Here is a 15,371-nt window from a genome sequence, read left to right on the forward strand (position 1 = left end):
TCCCGTGTGCACGGCACTTGTACCACCTCTTCCCTCCGAGGCAGCCATACTATATCTCTTTTGTGGCCCCGGTGCTGGGAGATCGTGGTGGGCCACAAAAGAGATACATGTTTAAATAACCAGGCGGGCCAGCCGGACTTTGGACATGCCTGTCTTTAAAGCATACCTAAAACCAAAATACCAAGGTGGTTATGTCATGCTACAAACTCCTTTTTTTTTTTTTTTTCTCCCCTTTCCTTTCTCCATTCTAACCTTCCCCTACTCCACTAAAGAAAGAAGCATTTTTATTTCTTTGTTGCTGCTGGAGATTTAACCTCACTTTGTCTGGTGGAACCGTTGTTGCCTTGGCAGGAAGTGAGGTGGAAAAGTGAGCTCCTCACTCTGCCCTCTCCTTCTCTCAGCATACTCCTTATCACATGTGAATATAGCAAACCTGATTGCACTGCCGCCTTCTCTGAGCCTAGGCTCACATATGTGTGGGTCGGGAACACGTGTATAATCCTGCATGTTCCCCGACTTGCAGGCAAATCCTGCTGCGCTTTTGCTACCATTAATTCTTAAAGGACTCCCAAACATTGGCAAACAATGCTCATTTTCGAGGGTCAAAAACCATAGGGTTCCTTGAGATTTGTTGTTGATGTTTTTATTATTATTATGATATAGCGCCAACAGTTTGCACATCGCTTTACAATGTAGAGGGGGGACAGTACAATTACAATACAGTTCAATACAGAAGGGACAGGAGGGCCCTGCTCCATGGAGCTTACAATCTAAAGGAAGGGGGAGGTGGTACAAAAGTTAATAGCTGCAGGGGATGGTCTGATGGAGGTGGCTCAGGTACGGTTCTTAGGTGGGTGTGGGCTAGGCTTCCCTGAATAAGTACATTTTCAGAGATCTTCTAAAGGTGGACAAGGTAGGGGCTGATCGGATATACCGGTTGCAGGGAGTTCCAGAGGATTGGAGAGGCTCTAGTGAAGTCCTCTGAGCATGGGAGGAGGTAACAAGGTAGCTAGAGAGCAGGAAGTCTTGGAAGGAGCCTAGATGACGATTTGGGTGATGTCTGCAGATAAGTTTGGTGTTGTAGCTGGGGGGTGATGTTGTGGATGGCCTTGTATGTTGCGATTTAGTGTTTGGAATTTTATACAATGGGGTATAGGAAGCCAGTGAAGGGATAGGCAGAGGGGGGGCAGCCTTCAAGGATTGGTTAGTAAGGTTTATTAGTGTAGCTGCAGCATTTATAATAGACGGGGGGTGGGGGTAGCCTGTGTAAGAGTAGGCCATTGTATTGCACAGTATTGCAGTAGTTAAGGGTGAGAAATGACCAAGGATTAAGTTGCTTTGTGGTGTCGAATTCTGGAGATGTTAAAGTGGTTGTAAACCCTTACAAACCACTTTGTCCTACAGGTAAGCCTAGATTAAGGCTTACCTGTAGGTCCAAGAAATATCTCCTAAACCTACACGGTTTAGTAGATCTTTCCAAAAAGACAGCCACCGCTGTCTATGGCGCATGCGCCGTAGATAGCAGCGCGCAGGCGCACTGGGCAGGCCTCAGATCGCTGCTCCGGCGAATCGCAGCACCAGAGCAGCGAGACCCGGAAGTCACTCCGGGATCCATGGCAATGGCAGACATGAAGACGGAGGACCGCTTCGTGGGCTTCGTTCTCAGTTAAGTTATTCATAATGAGCTAGTATGCTCCTGTCCAGGTTGTCAGTGAGGTAGGTTTTTTATTTTTTATTTTTTTATTAAAAGGTTGGCGCCCACCGACCTTTTATATCCCTGTATGTTGTGGTCCTTCAGGTGCTTATCTAATATTATTATTATTTTTATTTTTTTTTAATTATCGATGCTCCCCGCTGAGACGACCGCCTATGGAAGAGAATTACACATCCTAACCGCTCTTACATTAAAGAACCCTCTACGCAGTTTAAGGTTAAACCGCTTTTCTTCTAATTTTAGTGAATGGCCGCATGTCTTATTAACCACTTTCTTATTGGGCACCAGGGGCGGACTGACAACTCATGGGGCCCCCGGGCAATAGGAGATTATTGGGCCCCCAGACAATTGGAGATTATGGGGCCACACAGTATACACAGACATGTTTCTATTGGCTGAGAAGGTACTAGAGAGGTGGGGCAGCTATAACCTAAGGATTTTTAGACCAAAAAGATGTTGGTAAGGGACATTTCAGAGACATATGTAAAAAACAAACAGATTTATACATACTGAGGCTGGCAACCCTGATGGAGCCCCCTAGTGGCCCTGGGCCCTCGGGCAGTGCCCAAGTGGCCAAATGGTCAGTCCGCCCCTGTTGGGCACTTAAACCCCCCTCCTGTCCAGACCAATTTTCAGCTTTCAGCGCTGTCGCACTTTGAATGACAATTGCGCAGTCATACCACACTGTACCCAAATGACATTTTTATCATTTTCCCCCCCACAAATAGAGCTTTCTTTTGGTGGTATTTGATCACCTCTACAGTTTTTTTATTTTTTGTTAAAAAAAATTGAAAGACCGAATTTTAAAAATATTTTTTTTATCGATTTTTATATTTTTCTCCTTCATTGATGTACTCTGATGGGTGGCAGTGATGGGCACTGATTGCTTACACTGATGAGCAGCACTGCTAGGTGGCACTGATTGGCACCACTGGTGGGAATTCATAGGTGGCACTCATGGGCATTGATAGGTGGCACTATGGGCACAATGACAGGTGGCACTGGCAGGGAGTGCTAAATGTCAGAGGAGGCAGATGTGCCTCCTTCCTCTTCGGGACCGATGTCCCTTTAACATAGGCTGGTGATCAGCTTTTTTTGACAGCGTGAGGAGAGAAAAAAAAATCACCAAGCTTTTGTTTACATCATGTGATCAGCTGTCATTGGCTGACAGCTGAACACATGGTAAGGGGCCGGGACAGGCCCCTTACTAGGATTGGTGATCAGCCGAGTCTTAGTGACTCGGTGATCACATCGCGCACAGGGGAGGACGTAAAGTGGTTAAATTCACTTTCGCGGAAAAGTTTAATCACTATTGTGCGCTCACCGGTACGGTATTTGTACATTGAAATCATATTCCCTCTCAAGCGTCTCTTCTCCAGAGAGAATAAGTTCACTGCTCATAATCTTTCTTCATAACTAATATCCTCCAGATACTTTTATTAGTTTTGTTGCCCTTCTCTGGACTCTCTCCAGTTCCAGTACATCCTTCCTGAGGACTGGCGCCCAGAACTGGACAGCATACTCTAGGTGCGGCCGGACCAGAGTCTTGTAGAGCGGGAGAATTATCATCTCTGGAGTTGATCCCCTTTTTAATGCATGCCAATATTTTGTTTGCTTTACTTGCAGCAGCTTGGCATTGCATGTCATTGCTGAGCCTATCATCTACTAGGACCCCCAGGTCCTTTTTTCCATCCTAGGTTGCCCTAGAGGTTCTCTCCCCCCCCCAGTGTATAGATTACATTCAAATTTTTGTCACCCAAATGCATTATTTTACATTTTTCCACATTAAACCTCATTTGCCATGTAGTTGCCCACCCCATTAATTTGTTTAGATCTTTTTACAAGGTTTCCACTTACTATGGAAAATTTATTGCCCTGCTTAGCTTAGTATCGTCCGCAAAAAGAGATTGAGCTGTTTATCCTATCGTCCAGGTCGTTTATGAACAAATTAAATAGATTGGTCAAAGCACAGAACCCCCGGGGACCCCACTACAGTGTATTCTTCTTCAGACCTAAGGGGGGGCGGACTGTGGGCATTGGGAGTAGAATGGTTTCAGTGGGAGGAATAGCGTCCCATTGTTGGTGTCATTGGGATTAATTCTACAACTTCATTGGTGACGTGGGGGGATTATGCGCCAATGTTGGTATCAGTGGATGAAAATAGTGTTCCAAGGGCTGGATAGAAGCAAGAAAAGGGCCACATCTGGCCCCCAGGCCGCAGTTTGGAGACCACTGGTCTATGTGGACAGCTTTACCCTGGATGCCATTTGTAGATGGACATTTTATGGTTACACAACCTATCGCATTGCTATAATCTTTTTATATGAATTATAAACTGAAGGATTTATGAATAAATGTTTGTGGAGCGAATCGATATACAAGTGCTTTGGATTGCAAGCATGTTTCCAGAATGAAATATATGCTCGCAATCCAAGGTTTTACTGTACCTTCTATTTAAGAAGGCTTACTGTACTTTGCTGTGTCCACAGAAGTTCTTTTCAGTTCCATTTGGTTCACCTCTTGCTCTAAGCTGACCCTGAACCTTCAACAGAATGTAAAATAAGTGTGTAAGAATTGTCACCGTCCCATAGTAACCAGGCCAAAAGGAGGAGATTTGTTTGTGTATTTTTCCTGTAGACGGAGAAGTCCTCTTCTTCTTCTTCTTCTTCTTCTTCTTCTTTTTTTTTTTTTTTTAAAGTCGGAATTTTTTTATCTGGCCTCGTGTCACTTTTATTTGTTTGACGCACAAGTTAAATATTATTTCTGCCCAGAGTAGGAGAAGCCTGCAGTGTTTCAATTGTCTGCCCTTCGTTTACTTGCTGCATGGATAGCGAAGGTGTGATGTTGCCAAGAGACTAATAATAAGAACTTGTTCAATCTCTGCCATGGCCAAGTTGTTCATTTCACTCCTGTTCTAGCCTAGTATATTGAAGTTTGGCCAGAATAATTCATTGATTTTTTTTTTTTTTTATGTTCTTGCAAGTTTGGCTGGCTGCGGTACTCGATAATTGCCATTATCTAATGGTTATTGCTTGCTTTTTTTTAGAATCAAGTCTGTTTAACCACTTCAGCTCCAGAAGGTTTTAAACCCCCTCCCACCTTCACGACCAGTCCATTTTTTGTGATACGGGACTGCGTTACTTTAACTGACAATTGTGACACTGTAAAAATGTGGTGCTGTCTCCAATAGTAGCTGCTAATATCAGGGATCTGTATCCCTAATATTAATGGCTACTATTGGAGACATCAAGTTTTTTTTTCATTTTAGAATTCATGTATAAATTGTTACAAATATTAATAATAATAATAATAATAATAATAATAATAATAATAATTTTTTTTTTTTTCAGTGATACCTAACCTATAAAGTATATCTTTCCACCTACAATCTATAGTGTTAGCAATAAAGTAAGCATATATAAACATAGTAAATTGACATCTGTGAGGCTGTTTTGATGTTACGTTTTGAAAGAAGCTGGACACCAGCATTAGGAAGGTGGCGAAGGTGGCGGAGACCATGTTGGTACACCCTGCATTACTCTGCGCTAAAACTTTTAGGCTTCCAAAATTAAATATCACCACAGATGTCATTAAACTTTATTTATATACGCTCACTTTATTGCTAACAATATAGATTGGAAGTGTAAAAATTTACTTTATAGGTTAGGTACCACTGATACATTTTTTTTTTTTGTAACAATTTTATACATGAATTCTAAAATTTTTAAGCCGTAGCTGGGTGTAGCAAGATGTCCAATGCTGCTGTTCTGCCAGATTAGCAAACCCATGGGTAGCAGCGAATGTGTAGCTGACAGAATGTCACTTATGTTCGCTGATCTGATGGGTTTGCTAATGTGATGGAACACCAGCACTGAAAGCCGGACCTTCAGAGCGCATGATGTCATCGGCTACATACACTCAAAATATCTTCTAAACTGTGTAAGTTTAGGAGATATTTACAGAACCTACAGGTACAGAGTTTACTACCACACTAAAAAAAAAAAAAAAAAATTCCCTAACACAAAATTAATTATTAAGAAGAATTTGGTTTGGGTGTTTATTATTATTATTATTATTATTATTATTATTATTATTAACCACTTCAGGACCGCCGTATTGCCAATGTACGTCAACACAATGGCACAGGCAGGCACAATCACGTAGATGTACGTGCCTGCCTTCCAGCGGGTGGGGGGTCCGATCGGACCCCCTCCCGCTGGATACGGCGGTCCGGTTCGCTCCAGGAGCGCTCCGTGATGAGGGGATGGCCGTTGGTTTTCGGCCACCCCCTCTGGATCGCTCCTGGCCAATGAGAAGCTTCCTCCCACTGTGTATTGTTTACACAGGAAGGAGGAAGTGATGTCATTCTCCTCGGGGCGGTCTTTTTGACCGGACTACGAGGAGAAGACTAATAGTAAGTGTGCACCAACACTACACTGACATGTAGGTACACACAGGCACACAAACCCCCCCCCCCCCGATCCCCCCCCGCCCCCCCCTCCCCCCCCAGTCACAGTGTCACTGATTGCATTGATCATTTCTTTACTGATCAATGCATTCAGTGTCAGTTGTGACAGTAAAAACTGTCAGGACAGTTAGTGTTAGGTCCAGGGTAGCCCCCTATCACCCCCCAATAAAGATTTAACCCCCTGATTGCCCCTAGAGTTAACCCTTTCACCCCCTTTTGCCAGTGTCACTAAGCGATCGTTTTTCTGATCGCTGCATTAGTGTCGCTACAGTCGCTAGGTAGCTAGTTATTTTTTTAGGTTCACCGCCAGGTTTTTATAGCGCTAGGTACCCCGATATACTACCCAATAATGGTTTTAACCCCCTGATTTCCGCTAGTTAACCCTTTCACCCCCTTTTGCCAGTGTCACTAAGCGATCATTTTTCTGATCGCTGCATTAGTGTCGCTAGGTAGCTAGTTATTTTTTTAGGTTCACCGCCAGGTTTTTATAGCGCTAGGTACCCCGATATACTACCCAATAATGGTTTTAACCCCCTGATTTCCGCTAGTTAACCCTTTCACCCCCTTTTGCCAGTGTCACTAAGCGATCATTTTTCTGATCGCTGCATCAGTGTCGCTAGTGTCGCTAGGTAGCTAGTTATTTTTTTAGGTTCACCGCCAGGTTTTTATAGCGCTAGGTACCCCGATATACTACCCAATAATGGTTTTAACCCCCTGATTGCTGCTAGTTAACCCTTTCACCCCCTTTCACCAGCGATCACAGTATAAGTGTCACTGGTGACGCTGGTTAGCCAGTTAGTTATTTAGGTTCCCCGTCAGGTTTTTATATAGCGCCAGGGACCCCCATATACTACCTAATAAAAATTTGAACCCCCTGATTGCCCCTAGTTAACCCTTTCACCACTGATCACCGTATAAGTGTTACGGGTGACTCTGGTTAGTTTGTTTTTTATAGCATCAGGGCACCCACCATTTATTACCCAATAAAGGTTTAACCCCCTGATCACCCGGCGGGTGATATCAATTAGGTTTTAGGGTCAGGGTCTGTGTCGCCCCAGGCAGCGCTAGGTTAGTGCCAGTACCGCTAACACCCACACGCAAAGCATACACCTCCCGTAGTGGTATAGAATCTGAACAGATCAATATCTGATCTGATCAGATCTATACTAGCGTCCCCAGCAGTTTAGGGTTCCAAAAAAACGCATTGTTAGCGGGATCAGCCCAGATACCTGCTAGCACCTGCGTTTTGCCCCTCTGCCCAGCCCACCCAAGTGCAGTATCGATCGATCACTGTCACTTACAAAACACTAAACACATAACTGCAGCGATCGCAGAGTCAGGCCTGATCCCTGCCATCGCTAACAGGTTTTTTGGTAGCATTTTATATTTAAATCCGGAAGGCAGTGCTTGGTTTTCGGGGTCCCGTACGTGGCTAGGCTCCCAAAAAGTCCCCCACATGTGGTATCCCCGTACTCGGGAGAAGCAGCAGAATTTATTTTGGGGTGTAATTTGACTTCTGCCCATAGCATGTGTGAGCAATATATCATTTAGTGACAACTTTGTGCAAAAAAAAAAAAAAGTTTGTAATATTCCCGCAACTTCTGGCAAAATATAAAATATTCCATGGACTCAACATGCCTCTCAGTAAATAGCTTGGGGTGTCTACTTTCCAAAATGGGGTCATTTGGGGGGGGTTTTGTGCTATTTTGGCATTTTATGGCCTTTGAAACTGTGATAGGTAGTGAGGAGTTAAATCAAAAATTTGCACCCTTAGAAATCCTGAAGGTGGTAATTGGTTTTCGGGGTGCCGTGCGCGACTAGACTCCCAAAAAGTCCCACACATGTGGTATCCCCATACTCGGGAGAAGTAGCGGAATATATTTTGGGGTGCAATTCCACATATAACCATGGCATGTGTGAGCAATATATCATTTAGTGACAACTTTTTGTAAAAATTTTTTTTTTTTTTTTTTTTTTGTCATTATTCAATCCCTTAGGACAAAAAAAATAAATATTCAATGGGCTCAACATACCCATCAGCAATTTCCTTGGGATGTCTACTTTCCAAAATGGGGTCATTTGGGGGGGATTTGTACTGCCCTGCCATTTTAGCACCTCAAGAAATTAGATCGGCAGTCATAAATTAAAAGCTGTGTAAATTCCAGAAAATGTACTCTAGTTTGTAGACGCTATAACTTTTGCGCAAACCAAAAAATATACGCTTATTGACATTTTTTTTACTAAAGACATGTGGCTGAATAAATTTTGCCCTCAATGTATGACTAAAATTTAGTTTATTCGATTTTTCTTATAACAAAAAGAAGAAAATATCTTTTTTTTTTTTTTTAATTTTCGCTTCCTTTTTCCATTTATATCGCCAAAAAAAAAAATCGCAGAGGCAATCAAATACCATCAAAAGAAAGCTCTATTTGTGGGAAGAAAAGGACGCAAATTTCGTTTGGGTGCAATATTGCATGACCGCGCAATTACCAGTTAAAGCAGCGCAGTGCGAAATTGCAAAAAGACCTCTGGTCCTTAAGGTGTTTATTGGTCCGGAGCTGAAGTGGTTAATAATACATGCATTATATTTTTTAGGTTAGGGGTTTTTATTACATATTATTTATTTAGAATGATTTTGTTATTTGTGTATTTATCTTACATTTATTTATTCATATATTACAAAATTTGTTTTGCATTTTGAGCAGAATGTTGCGAATGGCATGTTTCCATTCATTTCTACGGGAAGGAAACCGTGCAAAAAAAATGTAAATCTGCCCGATTTGAGCTACACAAAAAAGCTCCAGAATCTTCAGGTGTATGGCTTCAGGTGACTTACAGTAGAGATGTGAACCATCTCCATAGAGAATTAAGTTTTTCTCTTCCCAGTGTTTTGGAGCTTCGAGCTACAAGCTATAAAACACTGAGGTTTGAATGGGGCCTATGAGTTAAAGTGGTTCTGCACCTTTAAAAAAAATATTAAAAGCCAGCAGCTACAAATATTGCAGCTGCTGACTTTTATTAAATTGACACTTACCTGTCCCAGGGTCCAGCGATGTCGGCAGCAGATGACAAGCAATCGCTCGTCTCTCTGCTGCCCCCGCCGCCATCTGTGGTGGTCTTGTCCCGGAAGTGGGTGCAGATACCTGGATTATCCAGGTAACTGCACCCCCCCTCCCCCCTGAAAGGTGTCGATTGTGGCACCGGAGGGGGGGAGGGATCAGATGAGCGGAACTTCCACTTCAGGGTGGAGGACCGCTTTAATCACAACGAATGACTATAAAAGCTGTGCTACCCTATGTGGTATGTCATAAATATATGTGCATTATAAAGTGCTATTGGTGCATTTAAAAGTGCTACAAATGCAATAAAAAAAGGAATATGATGTGTACAACCAAAGTGCTGCAAGTGCATATAAAATGCTTCAAATTACTAAATGCAAACTTTGTAAATCATCAAGACAGGATGCATCAAAATAATTAGAAGTCCATATGCTTCAAATAATTATATTTATATTCCCAATAGTGTCTGTGAAGCTGTTGCATAAACAATACTTCTACAAAAAGTGCTCTGTGCATATACTAGTGTGCCACTGCAATCCACCATGTGTGCCCTCCCCAGGGTGTGCACCCACCAGTATGAACACCCAGGCATATACGAAGGCAGGTCTGCAAGGCTTACTATTTACTCCGGTGTCATCTGGAAGTATGTAGACCACATTGCAGATATAGCTCAAGAGGAATACAAGACCATGGTAGATGGCATAGAGTAACTCTGTTTTCTGAAAAAAAAAATTAAAGATAAAAAAGATGTCCACTCACAGAATAGTTACTGGCACCGGGAATGATCTGCCCATAGTTCAAAAGAGCCACCACTGCACCACAATGCCCTGGAAACTGAGTTGGGCTCAGTGAGGTGCATGTCACTTCCTGGAATTGTGTGTTTTATACCTGACGGGTGTATGGCTCTGTCAAAGGATACACTCGGGGCTGTAAGAGGAGAGGTGCACACCCAGCAACTATGCCTGCCCCTCTTCTCTGCTGTCTATTCACGGGCGCCTTTGTATTTTGTAAATGAGTTCACATAATACAAAGGCTTCTACGATTGGGCAAGAGGAGGGACGGGATGGGCTTAGAAGCTGCATCATTTGTTCTGTTGAAGTTGCACAGACCAGAAGTCCAGCATTGTGAACTACGGCGTTGGCTGTCTTCCAGGAGTTCTTTAAACCTGTCTGATTATATAAATAATAAAAATAAGTCTAGAAAGTGTCATGTACCTCATTGGACTCAACTTCCTTCCCTTTTTACAAAGGAGCTGAATTTCTGGAGTTCCGCTTTAAAGCTAATTCTGCAGACTTATCCTTTTTAAATACATTTATTACAAATCTGGTTAAATCGAAATTGTGTGTATGATATAAATTAGGCTTCTCAACCAGGTTGAGGTTTCTAGGGGTTCCTTGAGCAAGGGACAATTTCTGCATCTCAGGTAACCACTAATCACAATCTTTTAAAGTGATTGTAAAAGCTCTTTGGTGGTCACCTCCTCCTTCTGTGCAGGTGCCCCCTCTGCAAGCTGTATGCCGAGGGGGCATCCATGTGGGAGTCATCCCGAGGCGGCATGGAATGGAAATTTTGGTGCCAAAACCGAAAATGCAGAATGCACTTGGCCAAAAACTGAAAGCAATTTATTTATTTTTTAATAAAGTGTGTGTGTGTGTGTGTGTGTGTGTGTGTGTGTGTGTGTGTGTGTGTATCTCTCTATCTCATATTTTTTTTTTTTTTTTTACCAGCGGGTGGCGGAGATTGTCCGGTCCACCCCGGGTGCCACACATTTTGGTGTAAGGCCAACCATCTCTCCTCTCCTGGCCCTGGGTATGCTGGCAGTGCTGTCTCAGGAGCCTAGGGAGGGGTCTGCTGGGAGTGCAGGGGGGGCTTTAAAATGAAAGGGGGCTGTGTAATGTACAGGAGGCTGTGTACTTTGCAATATATATATATATATATATATATATATATATATATATATATATATATATATATATATATATATATATTATTATTATATATTATTTTTTTTTTCATACAAGTTTTAACTTGGACCCCTTTCACACTAGTGGACCAATCGAGTCTGCCAGTAGTGTGTTTTTTTTTTTTTTTTTTTTTCTTTCTTTTTTTTTTAGCCTGACCAGAGCGAACCCTCCTGTCTCCTCTATATGATCCAATCCTGTCCACTAAAAACAGACTGATAGGGATTCATTCCCAATCTGTCTGCGGATTGGATAGCTGTTAGATGTAAACAGACAGGCGGTTTGTTTACATCCGATTACCTGTAGAGGAGAGCAGGCTGTGTCCGTGTCCGCTCTGCATAATCAAAGCTGGCACAGACCTGCCACCCGGCTGCTCAACGGGGATCCACAGAACAGGCGCACTTCAACTGAGCTCTCCCTGTGTGGAAGGGGCCTAAAGATAACTTTTAGGTTTAAATTTTCCAGATCTATGAGGTGTTTATTAGTTGTATCCCCATATTTTACAGTTGCGCAAATTATCAAATATTTTTTATTTGTAAGGCCCCTTTCACACTGGAGAGGTGCAGGCATCGGCGGTAAAGTGGCACTATTTTTAGCGACGCTTTTCCGTCATTTTAGCGGTGGTCTGCGGCCGCTAGCGGGGCAGTTTTAACCCCTGCTAGTGGCCGAAAAAGGGTTAAAACTGCCTGCAAAGCGCGGCTGCATCGGCGCTTTGCCAGCGGTATAGCCACGCTGCCCCATTGATTTCAATCGGTAGGAGCGGTTTAGGAGTGGTGAATACACCGCTCCTTTCAAACATGTGGCTAGCAGGACTTTTTTCACCATCCTGCTAGCGCACCGCTCCAGTGTGAAAGCCCTCCGGCTTTCACACTGGAGTGAAAGGGGCTGGTTTTTTCAGGCGCTATTTGCATTTTATTTGCAATTTTTTTTTTTTTTTTTGCTGCGATTGTAGCACGTTTTTTGTTGCTCCGCATCTGGATTGCCATAAAATAATGGCATCGCAGATGCATTCTGTGTTTTGGCACATTTCTGAAAGCTCCCGCGATCCAGATCAACATATTCACTTTTTTTTTCACCAAGCTTTAACATTTGCCTTTGTGTAATCCACACAGAAAAGGCGCCCGCATGGCTGCACTCCACAGATCTCCTTTAAGTCCTCTTTATTGGTATACAAAAAGTGTCCATAAAATAGCCAAAAATACATAGATGGGGGGGGGAAAGAGAGAGAGAGTGTCGGTTGACTCTATCATCTCAATCTCTATATACTTTTGAATGTTTTATCAACGATTTTTTTTTTAAAGCGGTTCTCCACCCTAAAGTGGAAGTTACGCTCATCTGATTTGCCCCCCCCCTCCGGTGCCACAATCGGCACCTTTCAGGGGGGAGGGGGTGCAGTTACCTCAATAATCCAGGTATCTTCACCCACTTCCGGGACAGACCGCCGCAGATGCCCCCCGCCCCCCCCCCCCCCGTTGTGTTTTGGGAAACGCACAGTTCCCAGGACACAGCGGGGACCAGCAGGGACGCGCAGCGCGACTCGCGCATGCGCAGTAGGGAACCGTACAGTGAAGGCGCAACGCTTCACTTCCTGATTCCCTGACAGAGGATGGCGGGGGCAGCAGAGAGACTAGCGATCGCTCGTCATCTGCCGCCGACATCGCTGGACCCTGGGACAGGTAAGTGTGATTTTATTAAGTCAGCAGCTGCAATGTTTGTAACTGCTGGCTTTTAATATATTTTTTAAAGGTGCAGAACCGCTTTAATTTGCTCTTCAACTTTATTTATTTATTTTTTTTTTTGGTGTGCAGCCATCCAAATTTCTTCTTTATGTGGATGGAGTTGGCAGCTGGGCTGGCACGCTTACTTGCTGGATTGCGGAGTCCTGTGATTTGGGCTTACCTGTGTATGCCCTTATGTTATGTTTACATGCCACCCAAATGTTGTTTAACTTACCACCAGTTTGTTTTATCTTTGTTTTAGCTGTCTTCCATGTTCGATGTGCATCACACGCCGATTGTGAAAACCCCAACAGCAAAGATCAGAAATTCTTCTGCCAAGCAGGCACCTGCCACATTCAGCATGCAAAAGGAGCCCTTGCTTGCTTTCCTTGGTAATTGCCATCTTCATATTGTAACCTTATAGAGAAGCTAGTTTTTGGTAAATTTTATGTTTTTTTTTTTTTTACTTTACAAAATTATAAACTGAGCTTTAAAGAGGAAGTAAACGCTGCCTGCAAAGTAAAGGCATAATGCAATGCATACATGCACTGCCGCACATGCACTGCTGGTCATGGCACAGGGCTCAGAAGAAACGGAACGGGTGGCCTTTCCTTTAGAACGCATGCGCCAATGGCATTATCGGCTGCATATACAGTAAATATCTCCTAAACAGTGCAAGTGTAGGAGATGATATACAGTACCTATAGGTAAGCCTAAAATAAGGCTTGCCTACAGGTACAAACAATACAGGGAAGTTTTACTTCCTCTTTAAATAAACATTTTATTATATATTTATAAAATCTTATACATTATAGGTATTGGTGCATCAATGGCAGTTGACTTGCATGTCATGCCACGTTTTTTGAAAGTGCTACCTGCTCAGTTGTTGCCTGTCTCTGTCTAATTGAGTATCTATGTGTCCATCTAAGATTGTACAGCCTTAGTGAAGCAACATATTATTTAATCTTATCAACATAGTTCTTCAATATTGCATCCGATCTAGGACAGTCATAGCACTCTTGTGTGCAGTGACCAGGTGAAAATTCATCTGATTTGGCAATTTAATGTTGAATGTACACAGGAGGCTCTGTGGTTAGTTATTTCAATTAAAAGAGAAGTATGTTTCTTCCTTTTTTTTTCTTTTCTTTATTGGCCAGTCATACTTGCCTAGGTGGATGCAGCATTGGTCCAATGCTGCATCTGTCCCCCACCCCCTCTTCACTGAGGGCCGAGCCACCGTACACCGCCGATGGCTCGGTTCTCTCACCTCCCCGAGTGGAGAGCTCCTGACTGTCAATCGGCAGCTCTGCTCCTCAATGCTCATTGGAGCGCTGAGGTGTGGACGGGCAGGGAGCGGCTGTCTCATCTGGGAACTGAGAGGCTGAGCCTGCTATCAGTCCAGGCATCTGGCGGATCCATACTTCATAAGTCGGGATGACGCAGAGCCTGGACTGATCCCGGTGACCTCAGCAGAGAGCGGACTTCAGACTGCACTCTGCTGAAAGCGGGTCACAGAAGTGCACAATTAATTGCACTCATGTGACCCTTAGGGGAAGCCCAGCCAAACTAGCCCAGGCTGGACTTCTCCATTAAGGCATAAAGCTTGAATAAATATAAGCAAAGATTGAACTGAGTTTGTCTCGAACCCACAAGATACTGTTGCTTAATAGGCCACCAGCTCAGTCGGCTGTGGCCATGGAATACCTGGTCCTGCAGCCACATATAACAAAGGGGCAGGGATGCTGTGACATCATTGACCTAATATAGCCATATTGGGTCAATGTCGGCAGCAACCCCGCTCGCTCTTAGTTACGTGCAGCTGAGAGGTGAGGAATTCCACAGCTGCAGATGATTGGATAAGTGGCCTGTTATTATGTGACAGTTTCTTGTGGGTTCAGGCGGAACTGGGTTTGGCTCTAACCTTAGCTCATTTACTAATCTTGTTGTATATTTCCCCATTAATAACTTCCCTTGCCTGTTTTATCAGTTTGCCTTTGTGGAGATAAACAGCTAGGGGGCTTGAGGACACAGGAGTTCCTAGGCACAACGAGTGCACTGCTACACTATATTGTCAAAAGTATTGTGACACCTGCCTTTACACGCACATGAACGTTAATGGCATCCCAGTCTTAGTCCGTAGGGTTCAATATTGAGTTGGCCCACCCTTTGCAGTTATAACAGCTTTAACTCTTCTGGGAAGGCTGTCCACAAGGTTTAGGAGTGTGTCTATGGGAATGTTTGACCATTCTTCCAGATGCGCATTTGTGAGGTCAGGCACTGATGTTGGAGAGAAGGCCTGGTTCGCAGTCTCCGCTCTAATTCATCCCAAAGGTGTTCTATCTGGTTGAGGTCAAGACTATGTGCAGGCCAGTCAAGTTTCTTCACCCCAAACTCGCTCATCCATGTCTTTATGATTCTTGTTTGGGGTGGAGGAACTTTTTAAACCTTGTG

General features: G+C 43.6%; 1 protein-coding gene across 1 annotated transcript in view; it reads left to right on the forward strand.

Annotated features, from left to right (window-relative positions):
- TOGARAM1 (TOG array regulator of axonemal microtubules 1) overlaps positions 1-15,371 on the forward strand; it is a 91,702-nt gene that overhangs the window by 7,446 nt on the left and 68,885 nt on the right. Inside the window, exon 3 of the mRNA XM_077463569.1 lies at positions 13,183-13,312. Coding sequence (XP_077319695.1) covers positions 13,183-13,312 — 130 coding nt within the window. The remainder of the gene's footprint in view (positions 1-13,182; positions 13,313-15,371) is intronic.

This window comes from Lithobates pipiens, unplaced genomic scaffold, assembly GCF_037356315.1.
Source record: "Lithobates pipiens isolate NorthernLeopardFrog02 unplaced genomic scaffold, aLitPip1_a1.2 Scaffold_30, whole genome shotgun sequence".
Taxonomy (NCBI): Eukaryota; Metazoa; Chordata; class Amphibia; order Anura; family Ranidae; genus Lithobates; species Lithobates pipiens.